The sequence below is a fragment of the Nematocida major genome, assembly GCF_021653875.1.
Source record: "Nematocida major strain JUm2507 chromosome Unknown 2337, whole genome shotgun sequence".
NCBI lineage: Eukaryota > Fungi > Microsporidia > Nematocida > Nematocida major.
Genome location: NW_025952947.1, coordinates 1 through 18,248, shown reverse-complemented (window position 1 = coordinate 18,248; position 18,248 = coordinate 1). Strand labels below are relative to the sequence as shown.

At 49.0% G+C, this 18,248-nt stretch overlaps 11 protein-coding genes across 11 annotated transcripts; 5 read left to right on the top strand and 6 right to left on the bottom strand.

Moving 5' to 3' along the window:
- Positions 1 to 351: 351 nt before the first annotated feature.
- Positions 352 to 669, bottom strand: NEMAJ01_1550 (uncharacterized protein; the record flags this gene model as incomplete). Its single annotated transcript, XM_047915388.1, has 1 exon — positions 352 to 669. One exon carries the CDS (start codon positions 667 to 669, stop codon positions 352 to 354), a length of 318 nt encoding a protein of 105 aa, XP_047771345.1.
- Positions 670 to 680: 11 nt separating this feature from the next.
- Positions 681 to 3,830, top strand: NEMAJ01_1549 (structural maintenance of chromosome 2; the record flags this gene model as incomplete). Its single annotated transcript, XM_047915387.1, has 1 exon — positions 681 to 3,830. The coding sequence occupies one exon, from the start codon at positions 681 to 683 to the stop codon at positions 3,828 to 3,830; it is 3,150 nt and encodes a 1,049-aa protein (XP_047771344.1).
- A 266-nt stretch (positions 3,831 to 4,096) lies between these two features.
- NEMAJ01_1548 (uncharacterized protein) lies at positions 4,097 to 6,088 on the bottom strand (the record flags this gene model as incomplete). The annotated part of the gene is made up of 1 exon (XM_047915386.1): positions 4,097 to 6,088. The coding sequence occupies one exon, from the start codon at positions 6,086 to 6,088 to the stop codon at positions 4,097 to 4,099; it is 1,992 nt and encodes a 663-aa protein (XP_047771343.1).
- Positions 6,089 to 6,393: 305 nt separating this feature from the next.
- On the bottom strand, positions 6,394 to 6,648 carry NEMAJ01_1535 (signal peptidase complex subunit 1; the record flags this gene model as incomplete). Its single annotated transcript, XM_047915373.1, has 1 exon — positions 6,394 to 6,648. One exon carries the CDS (start codon positions 6,646 to 6,648, stop codon positions 6,394 to 6,396), a length of 255 nt encoding a protein of 84 aa, XP_047771330.1.
- Positions 6,649 to 6,673: 25 nt separating this feature from the next.
- NEMAJ01_1534 (mitotic-spindle organizing protein 1) lies at positions 6,674 to 6,868 on the top strand (the record flags this gene model as incomplete). Its single annotated transcript, XM_047915372.1, has 1 exon — positions 6,674 to 6,868. The coding sequence occupies one exon, from the start codon at positions 6,674 to 6,676 to the stop codon at positions 6,866 to 6,868; it is 195 nt and encodes a 64-aa protein (XP_047771329.1).
- Positions 6,869 to 7,571: 703 nt separating this feature from the next.
- NEMAJ01_1547 (uncharacterized protein) lies at positions 7,572 to 7,961 on the bottom strand (the record flags this gene model as incomplete). Its single annotated transcript, XM_047915385.1, has 1 exon — positions 7,572 to 7,961. One exon carries the CDS (start codon positions 7,959 to 7,961, stop codon positions 7,572 to 7,574), a length of 390 nt encoding a protein of 129 aa, XP_047771342.1.
- A 92-nt stretch (positions 7,962 to 8,053) lies between these two features.
- Positions 8,054 to 9,277, top strand: NEMAJ01_1546 (uncharacterized protein; the record flags this gene model as incomplete). Its single annotated transcript, XM_047915384.1, has 1 exon — positions 8,054 to 9,277. One exon carries the CDS (start codon positions 8,054 to 8,056, stop codon positions 9,275 to 9,277), a length of 1,224 nt encoding a protein of 407 aa, XP_047771341.1.
- Positions 9,278 to 10,241: 964 nt separating this feature from the next.
- On the bottom strand, positions 10,242 to 11,459 carry NEMAJ01_1545 (uncharacterized protein; the record flags this gene model as incomplete). Its single annotated transcript, XM_047915383.1, has 1 exon — positions 10,242 to 11,459. The coding sequence occupies one exon, from the start codon at positions 11,457 to 11,459 to the stop codon at positions 10,242 to 10,244; it is 1,218 nt and encodes a 405-aa protein (XP_047771340.1).
- A 502-nt stretch (positions 11,460 to 11,961) lies between these two features.
- Positions 11,962 to 13,806, top strand: NEMAJ01_1544 (mechanosensitive ion channel protein 4/5/6/7/8/9/10; the record flags this gene model as incomplete). The annotated part of the gene is made up of 1 exon (XM_047915382.1): positions 11,962 to 13,806. One exon carries the CDS (start codon positions 11,962 to 11,964, stop codon positions 13,804 to 13,806), a length of 1,845 nt encoding a protein of 614 aa, XP_047771339.1.
- Positions 13,807 to 14,472: 666 nt separating this feature from the next.
- NEMAJ01_1543 (uncharacterized protein) lies at positions 14,473 to 15,702 on the bottom strand (the record flags this gene model as incomplete). The annotated part of the gene is made up of 1 exon (XM_047915381.1): positions 14,473 to 15,702. The coding sequence occupies one exon, from the start codon at positions 15,700 to 15,702 to the stop codon at positions 14,473 to 14,475; it is 1,230 nt and encodes a 409-aa protein (XP_047771338.1).
- Positions 15,703 to 15,908: 206 nt separating this feature from the next.
- Positions 15,909 to 18,248, top strand: NEMAJ01_1542 (uncharacterized protein; the record flags this gene model as incomplete). The annotated part of the gene is made up of 1 exon (XM_047915380.1): positions 15,909 to 18,248. A coding segment is annotated over one exon (2,340 nt), but the record flags the coding sequence as incomplete, so codon positions are not given.

Below are 18,248 nucleotides of genomic sequence, written 5' to 3'. Positions count from 1 at the left end.
CCAGTAAATGATTCAGTAATCCAGTAAATAATTCAGTAACATTCAGTAACATTCAGTAATGATTCAGTGATTCAATAACATCTAGTAATATGCAGTAATATTCAGTAACCCAGTAAATAATTCAGTACTTCAGCAACTAACCCAGTAAATGATTCAGTATTTCAGTAATTCAATAATATTCAATAATTGATTCGGAAACTAGCCCAGTAAATAATTCAGTAATCCAGTAATATTCAGTAATCCAGTAACACCCAGTAACTATTTCAGTAACACCCAGTAACAATTCATTACTTCAATAATATTCATTACTTCAGTAACACCCAGTACTTCATCACTCCTGCATGCCTTCTTCTACTCCCCCAGAAATGCATCTATGTCCTCGCTGGTGCGTATGAACACGCTTTTATACTCTGGGACAATCTTATGCGAGTGCTTGGAGTTGCACCCCTTGCATACGATAATAACCTCCTCCATTCGCGTCATTCGGACAGTGCAGTTCACCACGGGAATGTTCACTCTCTTGCACTTCCGGCAAAGCATGCCGCTGTCCATTGGCGACACTTTCTCGCCTGCTCTTCTCTCGGCAGCCTCCAGGCGCGCACAAAACAGCCCCATAAGCCCATTCCTGTGGTGCCATAGCAGGAGAGAGCATAAATACGGGAGCAACATGAAAATATTTTATGTACTTGGAAAGTCTTGAAGTCGAAGGGTTTAAGAGCTACGGAGACAGAACGGTGATTGGGCCACTGGACAAGTCATTCACAGCAATAACAGGCCTCAACGGAACAGGAAAAAGCAACATCCTCGATGCAATATGTTTTGTCCTGGGCGTGGACACTCCCCGTCTCCTGAGAAGTGGCTCAATGCGGGACCTCATATTCAAGCAGAAGAAGGGAACGAGCGGAAGCGCCAAAGTGTCTTTGCTCTTCTGCAACAAGGAGAAGGACAAAGGCCCTGCAGGATATGAGGAGATCGACACGATAAAAATCACCCGAATAATCACCGAAGAAGGCCGGACAAAGTACCTCCTCAACGATCACAGTGCAAGCACGAAGACTGTCACGCGCCTTCTGCAGTGCGTAGGCCTTTCCTCCAGCAAGGGATACGCAGGGGAAAGCTCCCGTGTGGAGAAGCAGGTTCCCTACTACATCGTCATGCAGGGAAGAGTGAGCAAGATCCTTTCCATGCGCAGTTCGCAGTTCCTGAGTGTTTTGGAGGAGTGCTCTGGGACAAGCACGTACAAAACGGAAAAGTGCAAGGCCCACAGCGTCCTCGAGAAGAAGGAGAGAAAACTCCTGGAGACGAAGGAGACGCTGGGAAGAACCATATTCCCGTTTATGGAGAGACTGCGCCAGGAAAGAGACGAGTACTACCTCTTCAAGGAGACGGAGGCAAGGCGAGCATCTGCCGAGAAAGAGGCTCTGGAGTGCGCAGTCGAGATCGAGCACCGGGAGGAGGAGGCGCACGAAGAGATGAAAAAGCAGCTGCTCAGAAGAAATGCCGAAATAGAGCAGGAGATTTCCGAGATGGTCCAGAAAATGGAGGGAACTGCCCTCCTGGACGTAGACATTGCGGGGATACAGGAGGTGATCGACGCGAAGAAAAGAGAAATCTCCGGGCTCATGATAGAGGTCCAGGAGGAAGAAATCCGGCACATAGGAGAGGCCATTTCCGGCGTGGAGAGAGACGTAAAGCACGTTTTGGCCGAATACACGGACGTGGAAAGGCGCTTGCAGGTCCCCGAGGAAAAAGCGTCAGCGCAAGCATCAGCAAAAGCCTTTGTAAAAAACGGGGAGAATTTGGGCAGAGAAAAAAGTCTCCAGGAAGTTTCTGAGGAGGAGAGTTTGATTCGCGCCCGGATGGAGGAAGTGCTCGTTCTGATGGAGGCCAGGGAAAAGGCCCTTTTGGACGCAGGCAGGCATAAGAGCATTCTGGACGTGGAGCGCAGGAAGGAGGCTCTTTCTGTGCAGATTGAGGGCCTCCAGAGAAGCCTCTCCCGCACGGAAAATGCCTTGGAGGAGGCGAGGAGAAGGGGAATTTCCGAGGAGGAGGCGGCACGAAATGTGAAAATGCACGCGGACTGCAGGGGAGACACAGCAAGTGACCTCCGCAGGGAGATTGAGCGGGCAAAGCGGGAGGTGGGATATCCCGTGCAGAGTGGAGTCTTTGGGAAGGTGAAGGAGCTCGTCCGGATAAAAGCCCCGGAGGATGAAGTTCCCGTGGGGACTGTGATAGGAGCGCGCAGGGAGTACATAATCGTGCAGGATGAGAACGTTGCAAAAAAAGTCATCGAAGAACTTTCGAGGGAGGGCCGGAGAGTCGACGTAATTCCCCTCAGTAAAATTGTCTCTCGGAGAATAGACCCCAGGAAGGAGGAGGCCGCAAGAAAGCACAGAAGCATTCCCCTGATGGAGGCAGTTCAGTATCCGGCCGAAATAAAGAAGGCTGTCGAGTACCTCCTGGGAGGATTTATTCTGAGCCCAGACAGGAAGACTTCAGTGAAGCTGCGGGACGGAGAGGGAATCACAACAGTCACCCGAGAGGGAGAAATATTTGACAAAAGAGGAACAGTCACGGGGGGAAGCCCAGAGGGGGGAATAAAGTACTCCGGAGGATCGTGCGAAGCGAGAACCAGATTGTGCGACCTGCAGAGACGGGATGAAGCCCTGCGCCTGGCCCTGCGAGAGTGCCCGATTTCTCGCCTGCAGGAAAGCGAGAGGTGCGTGAAGGCGTTTGCCGAGAGGGAGGCGCTGAAGAAAGAGCTTGCAGAAGCGCAGGCAGAGCTGGCAGTCCTGGAAGAGAGCGGGACCCCGCAGGAGAGGAGAGACCTGCAGGCACTCGAGGAGATCGGGGGAATAAAGGCAAGATTCGACTCCCTCGCGAACAGCAGGAAATCCCTGCAGGAGAGGAGAGTGCAGGCGGAGAGAGCCCTGAAAGTTGCAAGGGAAAGGGAGGAGACACTTTCCGAGGAGATCAGCCGGGAGGAGACGCATAAGTTGGAGGGCATCCGGAGTAATGAAGTAAATACTGCGAGAAGGTCGATACAGATGAAGGAGAGGCGGAGCCTGCAGAGGGCGATAGATGAAATCTCCCAGGAGATGCGGAATAACGAGGTGAAGATAAAGAAGGAGAGAAAACCCGTGAAGTACGCGCAGAGGAGGAGTGCTCGCTCGGAAATTCGCAGGGCCTCGCTCGAGGAGCTGCAGGAGAGAGCCCGCGCCCTGAAGAAGGAGCTTGCAGAGATGCAGGCAATTCCCCGGAGAGACGTAAATCACGTCCACATGGAAACCCTCCAGAGAAATGACGCCGTAGAGGAGGCACTCCGTGAGAGAATACAGAAGGTGCAGAGCAATAAGGAGAGCATAGAGAAGTCCCTGGGACAGCTGAACTCAATGGAGAAGGAGACAGTCGAGGGAATATTCCGGCAGGTAAACAGCAGAATAGGAAAGTACATGCGGTACTTCATACCAGAAAGCGACGCCAGACTCGAGGCGGTTGACGGGTCCGTCATGAAGGGCGTGGAAATGCACGTGAAAATTGGCACGTGGAAAAAGGGCCTTACAGAACTCAGCGGAGGACAGCGCTCTATTTGCGCTCTCAGCCTGATTTTTGCACTTCTGCGAACAAGACCGTCTCCCCTCTACATTTTAGACGAGATAGACGCAGCTTTGGATGCTTCGCATACGGAGGCCATGGGGAGAATGGTCCAGAAGGAGTTTGGAGGGTCGCAGTTTATAGTTGTCTCGCTGAAGGACGGAATGTACCATAATGCAAACGTCTTGTTCCAGACCTTCATACGAGAGGGCACGTCCGGAGTGCGGAGGATGTAGGCTGAGCGTGCTTTTTCTGCACTCTTCCCTGCATCTTCTCGAGAATAAATTAAAAGTCTCCTGTTTTCTCATAAAAATCAGCTTTGATACGGGTTGTTTATTTCTGAAGCAGCTGCCAGAAGCAAAAGCAGGCAAACAGCAGAACGTGCTAAGACGCACTTTGTGACTGCAGGAAGAAGTGCGTCTTAGCTCCTTCTCGTGCCGTGCTATTTCTATTATACATGCGCGCGATACGGCTGCTTTCTCCTGCACCTGAATTCTCGCTTTTAGTACGGAAGCTCATACTCGTCGTACGCGCGCAGAAGCACTTCTATGTGCTCTCGGGCCTCTTCTGTGGCGGCTTCTTCCCGCAGGCAGACGCACTTTCGGAGGGTGTTGAGTATTTTCCCGTGCACAAAAGGCATTCTCTTCCATATTTCCCGGAAGCTTTCTTTTGCGCTTTCTCTGCCGTTGGGCGGTGCCTTCCGGGACTTCTCTCTCTCCCACGGGCGCATGTACGACCCGGCAGTGCGCAGTTCCTGCAGGGTTTCTGCGCTTGCCTGCGGGCCCAGGGCATTGCACATTTCGTCCGTTATCTCCACGCCCTTTTTCCGGAGAAGAGCTCCCACGTACACGATCAGATCGTACATCCCCAGGAAGGAAAACACGCTGAAAAGCCCTATCAGCAAGGCATCTGCTGCTGCATACGCCCTATTCATGTACTCTGTGATGTAGGCCTCCACTATAAACGCAATTTCCGAGAAATTCGGTGCTGCTTTGACCCCCTCCAGGGAGACGTACGCGAGCACCCACACGATCGTAACGAGCTCTTTTGTCTCAATCCCGTCCTCCTTCACCTCTCGCGTGTACTCGTTTTGGACTCCGTCGTTGTAAAGAGCTGTCCCCAGGAAGTCCGAGTAGAAATCCTTGTTTCGGGGCAGGTACCGCAGCATGTCCTTCGCGTGGTCTGTGTGCCCGTTGATGAAGTGCCGCAGTCTCTCGGAGTTCCTCTCAAAAACAAGCTGCCGAATCACCTTCTCGCGCGCAGTTGCAGCCTCCGTGCTGATCACCTCCATTAATATGTTCATCTGCTCCTTCATGGAGGGCCAGGAAAAATCCATTCTCTTCACTATTCCCTGGTAGAAGGGGAGAGACCGGCGGTTCTGCACATTCCGGTACATTTTGTTGAGAACCCCCCGCTTTTCCTTTGAGCACGTGTGTATGACTATTCTCTCCTCCTCCAAATACGCAATAACCGTCTTTTCAGGTACGTTTTTGTTGATGCTTTTAACATCCGGTCTATTCGCAACAATCCCTATAATGTACGGGATAGTCGTCTCCACGAGCTTATTGTAGGGCGCATCTGGCTCCTCCGGGGTGCTTGCCACGAGCACTCCCCTCCACTTGTACGGCAGAATGCACGCTAAAAGACTCTGCATCACATTCACTATGCAGGCATGACTCTGCGATATCATGATGATTCTGTGCTCCAGAAGAACGTGGTAGACCAGATCGTAGTAGAAAGACGGAGAATTTATCCCGGGATTTCCTACCTGCATTTCCTGCAGGAGGTAGTTACTCTCCCTGGGCGTGTGCTTTTGCTTGTCCACAACCTCCCGAAGCCCCGTTGTAACGTACGTATTGTACTTGCTGATCAAACGCACTGTCATGTCGCTCGTAATTACGTCGCTCATTGAAACAACAGACGCACTTCTCTCGATGCCATTGCATATTCTCACTCCATGCACGGCCTGTATATACCGAATCTCCCCGTTGCTGCTGATGATTTTAGTGTGAATTTCCGTTACTCTTCTCGTGTGCTCTGCTGTGATGATGCTGAGCATGTCTGGATTGTGTCCCTCCGGGTATACGCTTGTTCTTGCCTCCTGGGGACTGTCTGCGGGCGGGGCTTCGCTCCGGAAGTGAATCTGCGCCTCGCTGAAGCACGCCCTGCTGTACGACGCAGAAACAGGCCTGTATTTCAGGACGTATATACTCCCGCATATGTTTAGACCGTCTCCACGCGGTCTCGCCTCTTTCTCCAAAAAGTACTCTCTTCCTGGCCGGTACCGGTCTCTCTCTATAAGTATGACTCCTTTTTTGCTCCCTTGACTGTTTCTGTTTATTAGGTTGAATATTGGTATTCTTCCCTCTTTGTCAACGAGCAGCTCTGAGTAGAGGACTTCGTTTCCCATCTCCACTATCCTCATTCTGGTGATCGGGTGCAGGGTGCTGTACGCGCCCCCAGTTCTCTCCACAATGTAGAACTCGCTGTGCATTAAAAGAAAAATATCCGGATATTAATACCCGCACGGGAACAGGCAAAACAGCAGAAATCGGGCGAGTTATTGTGTCTCCCGGGGCAGGAACTTGCCAGGGCCTTTTCTCGCGTCTTTCTGGCCTGTGGGTTGGGCTAAATCCCGTGCGGAGGGAGAAAGCGTGGTTTTCATCGGATTTCTGTGTTTATTTCTTGTTTACTCGCGCTAGAGCAGACGCCCTGCAACTCCCCAGGAGAGAGCGCAGATGCAGACGCTCGGCTGAGGGATAGCCGTATTTCTGGATTTCTATCCTCTCGCAATGTGGGCTACTCTTTCTTGCTTTTGCTTGGTATCGCCCAAACGGGATTTCGCCTGTACATTGGCCAGGCAGGGACTACGAGGGCTATCGTTACAGCGCAAACTCCTGCGTATATGTACCCCAGCAAAAATATGTCTTTGTATATGTATCCTGCAAGAAGGGAAGATAGAACACCGAGCAAGAGAAGGGTGTGCATTACTCTGTTTGCAGTGTATTGCCCTATATAGTCGGTTGGTGGGTCTAGTTTCTCGAGTATATTCATTCCCGAGCAAATATAAAATATATTTATGCGAATAGAGGAAACCATACAGGAGGCAAACAAGATAATAGAGAGCGGACTTTCGCCGGAGCTTCTAAAACAGTGCAGTAGGCTCCTGGCGGATAGTACTGTCTCCTGCGAGGGCGTTATTTTGCTGCTTAAAGAGCTGAGGAAGGAGGTAGACGCCATAGAGCAGGCGGAGCCCCCTACAAGAATAGAGTAGAGAGGACGGGATTGGAGGAATTTGGAGGAATTTTCGCGTGCATTGCACGGGAGAGAGCACAGAAGAAGGCATTTTCTAGAAAAGCAAGATTTTGTCGCAGGGGGCTAGAACTCTTTCCCTCCTCAAACAAAAAGCATTCCTTGTACTGGGGCCTTACGCCTTTTTTGGCCCATCGAGTCTTTCTCTTTTCCTGCGCTGTTTTTGATGCGGGAGGAAAAGACAGAGAAAGTCTGCAAGTTCAGAAAATCAGAAAAATAAATGTACGTGTTTGCTTTTTTCCGAGGCTGCTGCTGCACCCGGGGAAGGGGCGGAGAAAAAATACGGCTGAAAACTTGCAGGGGACCGTGCAATGCTGATCCCTGCACGTCCCCCGCGCGATTTGTCTTGCGTCCTCTTCTTTGGCGTCTTTTATCACTTTCTTCGCTTTGATTTTCATGCCCAGATCTTTCTGGGATGCAGACAGGACGAAACACGCTGAGGATTCTCTGCTCGCAGGATATAGCATATCCCGAGTAATTCACTTTTGCCGCATTTCCGCAGGAATGGGCATTTTCAGCTGCAAAAGAGAGGCAAAAACGAGGCAGATATCCTCCACATAGAAAACACACACAGCCCTTTATTATTCACTTCAGCCCGTGTGCGACAGACTTCGCAGCATAAATTGTGCAAAGACCCAAAAAGTGCACTTACAGCATGCTGTCCTCTATGTGTTAATGTACGAGGAGAGTATGATGTATTTGCTCTCTGGGGCCTTGCTTCTCCGGGGACGGCCGCCCTTGTTCAGCTCTCTTTGTCCGTAGCTAAAGGGCCCGCAGAACATGCCTGCACTATTCGAAACTTCTGCAATTATCTCCTCCCGGGGCCTTCTCGCAGGACATGCAGCACTCTCTAGACCCAGAATTTTGCACATTCCTGTTTGCTTAAGAGGGGGTTTCAGCTCAACGTATCCCCTGGCTCTGGTTTCCTCCTTCTTTGTAATGTGCCAGACTGCGTATCGTACTCGGGGGTCTTTGCTGAAGACCTCCAGCATAGAGACCCCAGATGCTTTCATGGTAAAGCACCACCTTCTTCCTGTTTTGTTCTGCTTCGGCATTTTCAGAAATCTATCACGAGATTTCTGTGTGCGGACTGATTCTAAATAGCAGATTTCAGCTTTTTCTATTCTGATATTTATTTCTTGTTTTTATGGAGTACTTCTCTAGCACAGAAGAGAGCGAGCCCGAAATGGCTCCAATGGAGAGAAAAATAAGGGGGCGAGACCTTCCTGCAGTTGCTGTCCTGGCTCTGTGCATTCGAAAAACACTCTCCCCCCTGCGGGAGACCGAATTCCAGCAGAGCTCCGACGCCTCCCCGTACAATACTTACGTCCGAGAGAGGGAGAAGTATGCGAGAAAAGGGGAGAGCCCTGGAAGTAGCACAGCGTACTTTGCAGAAGGGGAGAGACTAGCCCTGTTTCTGCGCCTCCGTACGATGGGCCTGCACGTTAGAATCGCCTACAAGATATCCCTGAAAAAGACGCCTTCGGTTGAGGAGTCGCTTGAGGTTGTAACAGGACTTTCCGTCTTCTCAGATAGCACCTTTTCCCGCAAGGAGTGCATTCACGTCTCAATTGACTCTTTTGGGAAAATTCTGAACCATACAATATACTCTCCAAAGAAAGTCTCCGAGGCAGTTTCCGAGACAATCAGCAGAAACACAGACCCAGCCTGCCCCTTCTACGCATACGACCAGAAACATCTGGAACAGCTTCCAGTTACGCTCCGAGAAGGTCTTTCTCATCCGCTGTATAGAGTGAATCCAAGCCATCCCAGGTACATTATATACCCTAGAAGCATAGGATCCGTTGGGCACATAAAGGACCGAACAAAGAGGCATGCAAGCAAGTCAAAGGCCCAAAAAGAAGCTTCCCTTCGGATATACCCGATCTCGCACCTGCACAAACTCCTTACACTCGGGGAAGTCCTCCGAATGAACAGAAATATCCGCCCAGAGACGGAGCCGTATCGGATAGTGCGAGGCAGCACTCCGGAGAAGCCAGAGATAAAGCTATACGCTCCCTGGCAGATAGAGGAAGTTCCTGCAAGCGAAAGCCTCCTTGCAACTCCGCAGGACGTACCTGATGGGATGGTGTACCTGATGGAGACTGGAGTGGTGCAGTACAACCTCCAAAAAGGAACTATTCCCGTGATAGGAAGTGTATACGACTATATCACAGGGAGGCGAGAAAGAGTCTCTTCTGGGGTTCTTCTAACGGAAAATGACCTAAGAAAGGAAATGCCGGAAATCGTCAAAAACACCCATAGAGCACTTATAAAGGCGATTACAGAGCAAAACAAGGCACTTATACTGAACATGCAGGTTTTCACAAAACTTGCTCTCCGTTATATAGGGATACTGGAGAGTCTATAGGCACGCGTCCCTGCAAAAACCAGCTGCACAGACGCTTTCTCTCGATACCTTCAGGAATTTCTGCGATATTCCGCCTGCAGAAACCCCCAAATAACCCGAGTCCACGCAGTTTTAAATAGGGCAGAATGCACTGCACGCACTCCCCGGAAAATACCTGCAAACTTACACCCGCACACGGGCATTTCAGGTCTTCCCCAGAAACGGACATTTTTCAAAGGCAGAGCTTATGCCGTATTAGGCCATCCCACGCGCAAAAAACACGCAGGCACCAAGCAGGCACAGACCCTGAGCATTTGCGCGCATTTTAAGGCACTTTCTAAACTCGCGCATTCCCTGGGTTTACAGCCTGCCAGGAGAATCCTGAATTCCTATTTATATTTTATTTTTCTGCCCTAGCCCAATATGGACAGGATATCAACTGCAAACGGAAATGCGCCTACTACAACCGCGTACACGGCTATCGACATGAACAACAACGACGAAGAGCGCACAATCACGACACAGGAAACTGATCAAATCAAAGCATTCAGCGGACTAAGCAAGACTACAGGCGAGGATGCTGGAAAAGGCATCTCCTGGCGCATGTTTGTTATATGGTTGATAGTCGTAGCCTTTATCGTCTATGTAGCTATAGAGAGAGAATCCAGGTACACCTGGCTTTAAGAAGCATCAAGCAGTCCAACGGAGAAAGTCATATAAGCACTTCCTGCAGCTATTGGATTTAGCCTGCTTAAACAGAAGCATACGCCCAGAATGCAGTACTACGCACTATTAAGAAGAATCCTGATATTTCCGCCTTCTTTCAGTGGAAACTCTCTTCTATTTCTATTCAGGCCATGCTGTTCAGATGCAAGACAAGAGAATCCAGCAGCGGACTGAAAGTGCACGAATAAATAAAGGAATTTGCACGCGTCACATTACAAACAGCAGTTTATTACACTCGACTCTTCTGAAAGCCCAAAGCTCACTGCTTCCTGAGTATTTCCTCCACTGTCACGTCTCTGGTCACGTAGTGCGAGTGCCCGTCCTTGTACACGTACCGAGGCACTCCTGCAGGCCTTTCCGCAGGAGATATATCTATCCCCCGAAGAGCGCAAGCATCTTCACTGCTCAGGAAGTCCACATTTTCCAACGACCCCATCATCCTCCGGATGGCTTCTTTTGTATACGCATCCACATTCCAGGGCGTAGAAACCTTCCGGACTTTCCGGGCAAGAACCCCCATTAGGCCCCGTATATGCGCTGCCTCTCTCCGCGTAGTGCGCAAAGTATTCCACGTTAAAGGGGCTTCTTCTGATTCGACCTTTTCTGGGTCGCCCCCTTTGAAGCTTATATACTCGTTGCTATAGAGAATCTTATGGCAAATAAATGCAAAAATGGAGGTGCGATCAGGCCCTCCACTTTCGTACTTCGAGCCCATTTCGGACAAATATGCTGCTGTTCCAACGGAATCACACTTCGTCAGAAAGTGCTTGAAAAGGGCGTAGTGAACTCCCGGAGTCTGTGTACACATTTTTTCTATTTCCAAGAATTTTCTGAATCCGCCCCCTCTCCGGTGCAGGATTTTATCGAGGACTTCCGGGATCGTCTGGATGCGCCTGGAAAAGTCCCCGGAAGGAAGGCCTACTTCGGAAAGGGCTTTTCTGACGGGGGATCCTGCATGTATTTTTGCGCGCATTTCCGGGGTTATTTCAAGGCCTGCCTCCTTGCACGCACTCTCAACGCACGCTTCTACTCGCTCGGTGTTCGCATAGCATCTAATTACGGAGACGCCTTCTCCCATGAAAAGGCTGTTCATCTCGTCGGAAATGATCAGAACTTTTCCAGCGCGTGCCCTAACGGCTTTTCTCATCAGAAATGGGTCAATGTCCCGAAAAATAAATATTCTAGGTGCACCCTTAACAGTTGATTTTCCCATTTGGTGCATTCTTTCGACTGCTTCTGCAGCCTCCTCCTTTGTGCTGAGGGCGTCCGTGTACGTTTCCCTGTAGTTGTGTATCTTATTCACCATTCTGGCCATTGTCTCTTTCCCAATCCCTGCACGCCCAACCACCGCAGCAACTCTCTGCTCAGATACAAGCCAGGTGCGGTACTGCTTCCACGCATTTGCATTTATAGCGAGCTCACTCGGTAAAAGGGGTCTCCGCATAAAGAAACCCTCTTTTTGGGGCCTTTGCTTCATGCAGAAATAAATTTCTGGAATTTTATAGGGAGTCTGCAGAGGCTGGGAGGAAAGATGCTGGAAGGCCTAAAAAATTCACGCGAAGTGCGCCCACCCATCGATCTGTGCGCGAGATTTCACCCACATAGTGTTTTTCTGGCTCTTGCAGGGACATTTTTCGGGGGTTATGCGCGTTCAGGAGCTGCCAACGGTGATTTTTCCAGAGAAGGCTCTTCAAAGCCAAGACTTTCAGAGGATAAGAGTCTGAGCACTCGCATGCTCCTGCACTCAACGATAATTCAGGCTTTCCCAGAAACTCCAGAAAAACAGCGCACCCGCATACACGCACTCTTTCGCACTTTTGCCCTAACTCCCACTTTCTACCCCATAAACCGGCAGGGAAGAGATAAAGAGTGCACTGCAGGAAGAACCTTCAGCATAAATCTCTTCCCTCTCCCGTGCGGAAGAAGTGCTTTGGAAGAATCCTGCATAATAAACACACAAATATTTTCTGTGTATAAACATGCCAGAAGATGAGAAAGAAGAGTTGCACAACAACTCCTCCGTAGAGAGCTCCTCCGTGGAAAGCGGGTGCGAGGAAAGGGAGAGAGAAGACGAGAAAAGCAAAGTCTACAGAATAAGTGGGTGGGAGAGAATTCTGAGCACTTTCCGGAGGATTCCTCCCATTTACTTTTTTGGGCTTTTTACAGTGCTTGCCCTCTTTGCAGCCAAAATTGTCCTCATGCACAGCAGCGTAAATCCGCAGTACTTTCTCTACAGAAACACGGCTCGGCAGGTGTACAGCCTAAGCGACATATTATCCATGCTTGCAACGGCAGTTCTTGTAATAACTCTTTTGGACGGGTTTTTGTACTACTCCAGCGGATACATTATGGAAAAAGTCCACTTTCTCACCCTCACCATGTTTTACGTTAACAGCGTCTCAGGCCTTCTCACTGGTATGATTCTGACTCTTTTCTGGGCAATATATCTGAAGATGCTGGACGTAGACTACAAGTTCAGGCCGCACCACAGCATGGGACTGGAGCAGACGCTTACAACCTGCTTTTTGTCTGTTCTTGTGATTGCTGCGAAGGACATTTTCGTTAAGAAGGTCCGAATGGGCTTTAACCACACGAACTATCTCACCCGCATACAGAAGTGTCTTATTGAAAACCAGTTTGTGAAGACCCTGGAGGAAGTCCGCCGAAAGATAAAGGGGAAAAGCAGCAGGATGCGGTGGATGTTCACGCAAAAAACAGATGAAAATGGCGGAGATGCTGTTTTTAAGCCCAGGGCATTCAGTGGAATAGACGGGGCTTCGGATACGCGCCAGAAAATGCTCATTTTCAAGGAATTCGAGAAGATCCTGGGCGCGAAGATATACCACGAGCGAGGGGTAGGGGGACTCTCCGATATAAAGCAGGAGTCCCTGCGAAAGGCGGAGAAGATAGCCGCTGGCCTCTCTGCAAGCAAGAAAAAGTTCCAGGTCAGGCATCTGAAGAGGTACGTAGACCCGGAGTACATAGACAAAGTCTCGGAAATGCTGTCTCTAACGGAAACGCAGCACCTCTCGGAGAAGGAGATAGCAGGCATTATAGAGCGAACAAAACGAGAGAAGTATGCTATAAAGAAGAGTCTTGTGCAAATGGACAAGGCTTTGCTCCGAGTGAGCCACTTCATCACCGCAGCAATATTCATATTTGCTACAATTGCAATTCTCTCCCCGACAATTTCAGCGAATGACGTTGTGAAGGGAGTGTTTGGGACGTTCTTTGGGCTTGGGTTTATCTTCCAGACGAGCGTAAAGAATGCGATTGACAGCGTGATATTTCTCTTTATAGTGCACCCGTACGACATTGGGGACAGAATTCAGGTGGAAATAGACAAGGATACGCTGAATATGGTTGTTTCCGAGCTAAACGTCTTTTCAACGGTATTCTACGAGTGGAATGGGTCCAAAATATACATACCCAACCACGTCCTCCTGCAGAAGGCCATTGTAAACGTCCGAAGAAGTGGGCTCATGGCAGAGAATATCATATTTCAGGTGGCATTTGACACAGTTCCTGAGAAGATACAGCACCTGAAAGCAGAGGTTGGGAAGTTCATAAAGAAGCACCCGAAGGACTTTTCGACGTACTTTATGTTCAACTACCACGCGATTGAAGACTCGAATAAGTTGCACCTGAAGATATACCTGCAGTACGCCACGAACTGGCAGAACTACGAGGCATACCTGCAGAGAAAGGCAAAGTTCATTATGTTCCTGAAGCAGGCAATTAACGAGCAAAAGATAGAGTACTACTTGCCCGTTCAGAGGCTGGAAATACTTGCAAGCAGGGCCCCCGCAGAAAGCACTGCATAGATGCGAGGAAATCCACGGAATAAAACAAGTAGATGGTATATTCGGGTTATTATCTGGAAGAAAAAGGCGGAAGCCTTCAAGTCTTTCACTTTACATTTTGAATTTGCAGTTTGCACACGCATCCACACAGTCACTCTTTCAATACATTCTTTCAATACATTCTTTCAATACATTCTTTCACGTACTTTATTGGAATCGCTAAACACGTTGGATCCACTCTCTCACTTTGTTGAGCCCATTCTTTCAATGCTTTCACTCAATACACTCACTCAATAGATTCACTCAATACATTCATTCACTTACTTACTTGCTTGCTTTCATTCAATACATTCTTTCAATACACTCACTCAATACACTTACACATTCACTCACTTGCTTTCATTCAATACACTTACTCAATACACTTACTCAATTCATTTACATATTCACTCAATTCATTTACACATTCCCTCACTTACTCACTCCCTCAGTACATTCACATATTCCCTCACTTACTCCCTTACTTTCTTTCTTTCATTTTACAACCGTTCAAATATTCGCACAATTTACCGGTTTAAATTCTCTAAATTTATTGTTCGCCAACTGAGGCCTGAGATACTGAAAAATCCTCTATTTCTCCCTGGACATCACTTGAGAGAACAGCGAAAGTTTCAGGCAGACCTACGACTATTCCCTGGGAAAATTCAGCTTCTTAGCCACGCGAGAGACCTTCTTAAGCCCGCATAAACCCGCATGGAAAGCAATATTCGCATACCCCGCGCGAACTCCCGCGTAGAAGAGTAGCAGGAAGCTCAGAGCATACATAATGTAAAGACTCACGCCCAAAAGCTTCCTCCGCCTCTCCCTCTGGTACTTTCTCCCCTTTTGGGTATAGGAGGAAACAGCGCCCACTTTCCTGCGAATCATCTGCTCGGGCACTTTCTGTATCCTCTTCCATACACTCCTGGGACTTTCATCAAATGAAACGTGGTAATTCGCATAATTCTCCCCCAGAAGGAAAAGTACGTAATTTTTCAGAAGATTCACATGGGAAATAACAATATCATATACCCATATCCGGCAATCTCTTATATCCATAGTATTAGGCTGTATTCTTTCAAAGAGGAAATGACACGGCATATTCAAACCGTCCAGATAAATCTCGTTTCTCAAAAGCTCATTCCAATGCTTGTTCACCACAGAGTAGAATACGTCGAGAGTATGTGCATCATTCTTCGACATTCTCTTATAATTTATCTCTTTCACCCGGGACATCAGTCTCTCCATGTACTCAAAGAGGTACATCTGCCCCATATCCGCATATACAGTATCTATTGTCAAGAAATTGTGGGCAATTCTGTGCTTCATCAGAGCTCGATCTACTACGACCTTCAAAGCCTCCAGCTTCATCTCCACCTCCGGAGCAGAAACGTACATCTCCCGCCGGGCCTGCATCGCCTCTTCAAGAGCCTCATTAAAAGTATCCTCTCCTGTCTCCACGTAAATCAACTTCAGAGCCTCAAATGCCTTGTACACGTCCATGTACTTGTTTATTCTCTGCTCCAGAAGGGAGACAAAAACATTCGCAAAATTTGCGTGAAAACCCTCCCGGAAAAATGAGCTCAGCACTTCATTGTGCGATATACTGTGCGCAATCGTCCGGATGTGCTCGGAAATCCAAAGCGCAAGTTTCAAGTCCCCGTATGAGATCACTCTTTTCCGCAAAATTTCAGCGCACGGAATAGCCCGCAGAACATCCTCCACAAAGGCATACCTCAACTTCTTTGCAGCAGAGAAACTCTCCCCCAAAAGAATGTGTCTTTTCAAAGCGTGGCACGAACTAGAGTTTCCCACTATCTCTTCGATATACCGATCTCTATCACTCTCCTCTATAATAAAATCTATATTGATTGGCATAAACGGAAAAAAAAAACTGCATTTATTTTTCAATCAATTTACACCAAAAAAATACTTCCAGCGGAACCTCTCCAAAAAATAGCGTGAACAGGGCACAGTGGCAGAATGGTTATTGCGATAGCTTGCTAAGCTATGACCCTTTGGGTTCGTGGGTTCGATTCCCATCTGTGTCGTTTTTTCCCAAATACTCGAACTTTCCTTTTTTTATGCACAAGAAGAACGCCTGGATACAGAGCCGCCTCCTCCACATCTCACACGCCCTCGAGGAAGACGCTAGAAATGGCCTGGAAAAGAGCAATATCTACCTCTACAGCCCCACGAGGCATCCCCTCATAAAAAAGCAGACGCCCTCCGAGGAGTACTCCATCGGAAAACTCGTCAAGAACATCCTCACAGCAAAGCAGAGAAGAGCCTACGAGAAGCAGAAAAACAGTCCCTGCACCCACAGAATGTGCTCCCAGAAGTGGAAGGATGTCCATCTGGCAGTGGGAACAGAGGGAATTCACGCCCTCTTCAGAGACTACACCGTCTTGGAGCGAGTGGATGGCGCATACATAAAGTACTTCTCCGACGAGATCCAGATCATAGAGAGGGAGAAGCACAGGAGAGCCAGAAAAATCGCAAAACAGGACAGAGACTTCGAGATGAAAGAAGTCACGCAGGAGAGAATATACGCAGGAAAGCATGCGGAGTACGCAGATGAAATTGCGCTGCTTCTTAGAAATATCCGGAAAGTCGGGACCCGCGGGATAGTCGCATCCTTCGAGAGGGAGAAGGCGAAAAAAGCCCGAAAAGAGGAAAAAACAGGAATTTCTGCGTGCGAAGTCTCCGTGGAGACGGCAGTTCGACTCGTTTATGCCGTTGTGAAAAAGGTCTTTTCTCCCGTTATTCCCCCTGCAGGAATGCCCCGCATAAAGAAGAAGATCCGCTGGTTTCTCGCCTGCAAAAATGCAGTCATTCGGTACGCGGATATACACGCTGGGATCCGCACTAACTTCCCGCAGAGGGTCCGGAATGGGCGTCCGCTTGAGTATAAGGAGTACATCCTTTGTACCGTTAACTTTATCTTTACGCGGTATATTCCGTACCTTTTGGGGGCGCACCTGAAAGATAACGGAAAAACGGGAAGTGAAGTAAGGTACTTTTTCGCTGGAGAGTATGCCCGCATGAAGAAGGAGTTCATACAAAAGTACATTGAGAAGTACTTTGTCTCCGTCCAGAAGGCAGAGGTCAATACGAACGATATATCCCACATAAACGCAATTGCAAAGAAAAACGCATTTCGCGTCGTCTTTAAAAAGGCCTACGAGAACGACGTATTCTCCCTCGCGAAGAACAAAGACACTTTCCACGAGAAGAGAATATGCAGTATTCTAACGAGAGAGGCCAACGAAAGAGCAGAGTGGGAGAGAAGCAGGGAGGGAAGACCCCCTAGGACACGGGTGAATAACTCCGTCTTCAAGCTGTCCGACGGAATGAAGAGAATAGAGCAGTTCAGGACCGAATTCAGAGAATTCTTTGAGAGTAGGAGGGAACTCTTCGTCCTGACCCTGGACTTGGAGAACTTCTTCGATAATGTCTCCCTGGAGGCCGTCAAGAGAATGTCTCTCGTCAGAAAACTCATGGGAAAAAGGGAGTACGAAGTATTCATATGGGAAGATACGTCTTTTGAGGGCCATAAAGTCCACAGGAGAGCTGTCTTGTACCCGAACGAGCAGACGAACAAGGGAGATACGATTCTCACAGGGCTCCCAAAGAGGGTGTTTCGGAAGTTTATGTCGCAGAACATCATCACAAACACGGAAATAGAGGAGCTTCTCAACAGGAGAATCCACAACTCAGTCATCCGATACGGGAGTGCCTACTACAGAAGAGTCACGGGAATAAATCAGGGCTGCAGATTTGCCTCCCACATTTGCTCGTACTACCTCGCGCATATAGACGAGGAAATATACGGGGACATGAAATACACGCGCGCTGTCCGGTACGTAGACGACTCCCTGGTCCTTTCCTGGAGCAAGGAGGAGCTCGCCCTCGTGCTGGAGAGACTCTGTGCGATGCAGGGAAGAAATGGGCTCGCCCTAAACGCGAAAAAGTGCCAACTTCTGACCCTGAAAAAAGAAACGGATTTTTCCCTTTTGGGAAAGATAGACCTGAAAAGGGCAAAAACCTTCAAATGGTGCGGAATCAGCTTCGACATGGAGAGCCTCTACCCGGCCATGCAGTGGAGTGAGGCAAAAACAGCAGATCTCGTGCAGAGTAAGTCCGCCATCCTCCGGAGGATGCACTACAGCCTCAACCTCGGCAGAGAGTCCGGGCTTTTCCACCCTGAGAACCTGAGCAGGCACACGAACTTGCGCCTTTTCGTCAGGTGCCACGTGGAAAAGCTCCTTCACGCGTGCAGCAAAACCCCAAACCAGCACATGGAGAAAACCCTCCTGCGCATTCTCCGGAGGAAGATATGCACTGCCCTCGCAAGTACCGGCCTCCCAGAGACAGACATAAAAAAGGCCTTCAATGCAGCCGTATACATATGCAAGAAAAAG